Source organism: Andrographis paniculata, unplaced genomic scaffold (assembly GCF_009805555.1).
Source record: "Andrographis paniculata isolate CXL003 unplaced genomic scaffold, ASM980555v1 Contig22END, whole genome shotgun sequence".
Classification (NCBI taxonomy): domain Eukaryota; kingdom Viridiplantae; phylum Streptophyta; class Magnoliopsida; order Lamiales; family Acanthaceae; genus Andrographis; species Andrographis paniculata.
Window position 1 is genome coordinate 3,562,366 of NW_026137513.1, and position 5,071 is coordinate 3,567,436.

The 5,071-nt window shown below is 32.2% G+C and overlaps 1 protein-coding gene across 1 annotated transcript; it reads right to left on the bottom strand.

The window, feature by feature from the left end:
* Window positions 1-284: 284 nt before the first annotated feature.
* On the bottom strand, window positions 285-4,734 carry LOC127245658 (protein DETOXIFICATION 29-like). The gene is made up of 8 exons (XM_051266660.1): window positions 4,314-4,734; window positions 3,583-4,124; window positions 3,397-3,483; window positions 1,762-1,818; window positions 1,418-1,656; window positions 1,226-1,344; window positions 1,040-1,126; window positions 285-503 (listed from the first exon to the last, which is right to left on the bottom strand). Exons 1-8 carry the CDS (start codon window positions 4,662-4,664, stop codon window positions 429-431), a joined length of 1,557 nt encoding a protein of 518 aa, XP_051122617.1. The 5' UTR covers window positions 4,665-4,734; the 3' UTR covers window positions 285-428.
* Window positions 4,735-5,071: the final 337 nt, after the last annotated feature.

A 5,071-nucleotide genomic window follows, 5' to 3' on the forward strand; every position in this document is an offset into this window, starting at 1 on the left:
TATGTTATATAAATATATGTTGATATAATATTTTGAGTGTAAAATTAATTATAAAAAATAAAAAAATAAATGTTTAATTTGATGTTTTTAATCAACACGTTGCAATATTAAGTTGGAAACTATCTACAAATACCTCTAGTTCTATTTATATTGTATGTTGTTTAAACATATGTTATATGTTAACCTCAATTACAATACATGTTATATACGAATAATTTGTCACATATTGCATTTTATTTTTATTATGTTAACATAAATTATATAGCATTATCTATTTTTATATTGTGTGTTATTTACTGTTATATAAGACATCGTCCTAATTAAAAAATTCAGCACAATAACTGCGACAATTTAAATTATATATAGAGAGATAAATAACATTGTGCATTGCATGTAGGGATAACAAAAATACAAACCATCACTTGTCTCTATATCAACGCATGCTCTTTAATGGGCTCTACCTCTCCTCCCCATTGTTTGATCCTCTTTGTTGCTACACGAGCCTGCATTTCATTTCATTTTTCATAAAAACAACATACATCCATTTGGAACTATATAACAATTTAATCCAAAAAAATATTAAATTAAATTATACGTAAAGTTGTTCATAACTCTTTTGTAGTTTTGAAATTCAGCGTAAATCTTCCTAATAGTTTGAAAATTGTACGACGCTTCTTTATGTTTTAAAGCAGAAAAGATTTACGCCGAGTTACGAAACCACATGAGAGTTAGACAACTTCACGTAAATTATACTCCCTCTGTCCAACTCTAAAGGTCTCATTTATATTTTGTGTCATTGTACTTGACACTAAAAATATCCTTATATTTGTATATTTTTTTGCATAAATATCATTACAATAGTATTATAAGACACTAATAAAAATATTTTTGTCATTTTCTCTTGATTTGTACTACGTTTTTATATAATAATTAATATTTAAAGAGCAACGTGCAAAAAAAAATAAAAAAATAAATGAGACCTCTAGTAGGAGGGAGGTAGTATTATAAAATAATATATATTGGATTAAATTAAGCAAACCTCTTTGTCCCAATTAGTCTTGTAAACAATCCAGAAGAGGATCAGAGTCTGAACCACAGTTCCCAGCACCATTCCACACCATATGCCCTAATTGTATTACAAAATTCACAAATTCAATACTATTAATTTCAAATACAATTTATAAAATATTTTATTTTATATATTTTGAGTGAGGTAGAGACTTACTTGTACACCCAATTTAAGTAGAAATCCCATCAAAATGCCCAAAGGTATACCAAGAATATAGTAGCAACCTATATTCACATATGCAACCAAAGCTTGCCATCCAGCTCCAATTGCCACACCTGCACATATATATATACACATTTATTTATTTATTTATTACTATTATTTCAGTCGAGTCGAGTTGATGATCACCTGACAGGGAAGGCTGGACGTTGTTAAGCACAATGCAGAAGGCCAGCAACGGCGTTAGGCTGTACACCACGTCTTTCACGGCCGAGCTCTCCGTAAACATCGAAGGATACTGTTTCTGGAAGACGAGAATGATCACCGAAATCACGAGAGCTATCAAGGTCGATGATACCACAACCACTGTCACCGAGAATTTCGCGCTTCTCGGATGCGCTGCTCCTAATTCGTTCGAAACTCTTACGCTGCAAGCAATCGAAATACCAAAAATAATTTAGAACATTAAAACTATGTTTAGATGCAAATTTTGATCTTATTCATCGACAATAATTTTTTCATAATATACATACCTTATTGCTGCGTTAAATCCCAGTGCAACCATTGAAGTCCAACCCAATATGTTCACGCTGGGATCACAAAAATAAAATAAATAAATATGAAGGTTAGAAGTTGTAGTAATTTAATGAATCTTATCAATTGTTAGGAACTCCATTGAGTGTGTGTAAATAAAGAACCATAATTAAATAATCATATCAAATAAATATTATTTTATGATTTTTGCTATTTCACTTTGCTTTTTCCTTGAAAAAAAAAAAAAAATCTTTTATAAATTATCATATCAAATAGCAGTATTATTTCAATACAAAATTTAAATTAAATTTTATCAATCCAAATCTAGATAAAGTAAACAATTAAAGTTCTTTTGTGAGTTTTACAGCAAGTTTTTATTATTAAAATTTTTTTTCTTCAAAAATATCATATCAAACAATTATTTTTTTTTTATATTATATTATAAATTTATTTTACATTCAAAATATTACATCAATATATATTTATGTCACATCAAACAACTATTCAAATTCAACTTTTTACTATTAAAAAATACAAATAAAAAAGCTAAAATCCACAGACAACCACAAGTATCTTTAGGTTTTTTATTGGGTCTAGAGATTTGAATCATTTTTTAAAAGAATATTTATTTTAATGTTTAATGAAAAAAATGTCTTTTTTTTTTTTTTTCCAAAAACCAAAAAATATGAAGTTTAAATATTAAAACACTGAAATAGAAACATTGAAAAATGCACCCTTTTAACTCTATACATTAATGAAACAATATATCAAAATGAAGAGGCTAACATTTCAAAATTAGGGGATGGTTTGGTTTTGATTTGAAATTGGGATGGGTGATTTAAATAATATTTTGATAAAATATTTTATAAAAAATATAATTTTTTTTTTATTAAAAGTCATTAGGATTAATACAAAAAAAAATTATTTGAAATAACAAATAAACACACCCAACTTAGTATTATCATCCTAATAATTTTTATTTGAAATAACAAATAGACACACCCAACTTAGTATTAGCAAGTCTTGATAAGCACATGATCAACTTTCTAATAATAACTATGAAAGTTTGGCAGGGATAGGCATTGCTATTTTTAAACAGAAAAGTTCTCTTTTATGTACATAAGCCCTCAAAAGTTTTGGGATCATTCAACAACTAAAAAATTCATTAAATCAAATATATATAATTTTGTTTCATAAAATATATATAGTTATTTAATTCTTTTTTTCTTAAAATTTTTCAAAACTATCTAATACTTCCTTCCGTCCACAAACTAACATCCTATTTTCTTATTTGGAATTTCCAACAATTATTATCCTTTTTTTATTTTTATATACAAAATTTATTTTTTTATTTTTACTTTATTTACTCTTTTATTTTCTATACACAAGATTAAGGACAAATTTATCATTTTATAACAAAATCTTAATTGCCTAAAAATATTTGTAAATATCAAATAGAATATTAGAAAATAGACGGAGGAGTATTATAATTTACAATTTTTTATTAGTTTAAAATATTTATTTTATTTAATAAAATCAAAAATAATATTTTATTTTAAATAAAAGCGATTTGTTGGGAAGAACAGATGACGTCACAAATTAATGGAAGTAAAAGACAAAATGGTTGGGGTTACCAGATTGACAGAGCATCGACGGCAACCTCTGCGTCTTTGAGGAATCCAGCGAACAGGATCAGCGCCGTGAAGTACCAAATCTCTAAGCTGCCGCCACAACAAAAATTTCGTGATTATGTTTACAGAACTGATTTGAATCGAGATTTGGAACCGTTCAGATTGATGATTCATTGATTGATTACTAACCAGAGCATCACCGCCGACGCCACCGATAATCTGACGAATGACCAGAGGTTTTGGAACGCCAGCCATGAAAATCCTGACCAGGCTTGGCCGCACGCGCCGCTGAAGATGTAGACAAGCTGTCCGATAACCAGAAGCCACCACGAAGCGTTGAGGACGACGGCACCGCCGCCGAGACCGTAGCCGAGCTTCAGCATCAGGAGCCACGTGAGCAGCACGTGGAGGACGAGCACCACGCCGGAGATCCACGTCATTGCGAGGATGTCGCTCTGCGCTTGCAGGAATTTGGCGATGGGGAAATTGAGCGCGTAGGCGTAGAGCTGAGGAATCATCCACACCGCTACTCTCCCCGCGGCGCGTGAGATCTCCGCCGTCTGTCCGAGGAGGAGCAGCGCCGGCTCGGCGAAGATGTACATGAACATCAGGAAGAAGCTCGTGCAGAGGAGAATCACCCACGACCTCTGCATATAGACGCCGAGCATTTCCTTCTGGCCGGCGCCGTACGCCTGACCGCACAGAGTTTCCAGTGCGCTTCCCATCCCCATCTGCTCGATAGAACAGGAAATTCGAAGATTCTAGATCAGATTTGCAACCGATTGACGAACAATTGAATCGAAACTAAATCTAGACAGAAATACAATTCAATTTCGAATCGGTTAAATTTCTGTGCCCTAATTTCACCAAAAACGAGACAAATCACAAAAGACGACGTCGTTTTCAACATTTCACTTTACCATTACTCCGAAGCACAATCCGGCGATGACGGAGTTCTCGACGGAGAAGGCGGCGAGCTCTATGGTACCGACGTGTCCGGCGAAGGTTTGAGTGATGGCGCCGAGAGAATACTGAAAAATCGACGTGAGAATCGCCGGTCCTGCCAGATACCAGAGCTTGCTCGATTCTTCCCTAAAGGCTGAGAGGAATCCTCCGACGCCGGTTATCGGCGGAATATCGTCTTCTCCGACGACAAAGGATGAGAAAAATGAGTGACTCGATAACAGACCTTGGTACGACGGCACGATCTCCGGCGGTTGATCTTCAATATCGGAATGTACGATTAGCTGTTGCTTCCCGTCGTCCTCCATTTTCCGTACAGCTTCCACACCAAATGACCAGTTGGTTTGTTATATGATGATGGTGATGATGATTAACATTGATTTGAAATACTCCATGAAGTATCACTTAAAAAGATATATTTAAGTTAAAAATAAAAATAAAAATAAAAAAATAAAAAATATATATAAATAGTAGACTTTTTTAAAAAAATAGATATTGATATTCTCTCTACTCAGCTACATTGTCGTTTGTAAGGCATGACTAAAATTAAGAAAAATAAAAAATAAAATTAATTTGATATTAAAGTCCAGAATTATGTAGAAGTACTTTGAACATGGAGTATTAAATAACTTAATATATTATTATATATGTATTATCGACACAATTTGACTAATTAACATATTTAAAAGAAAAATGACAGTACTTCACACGTAAA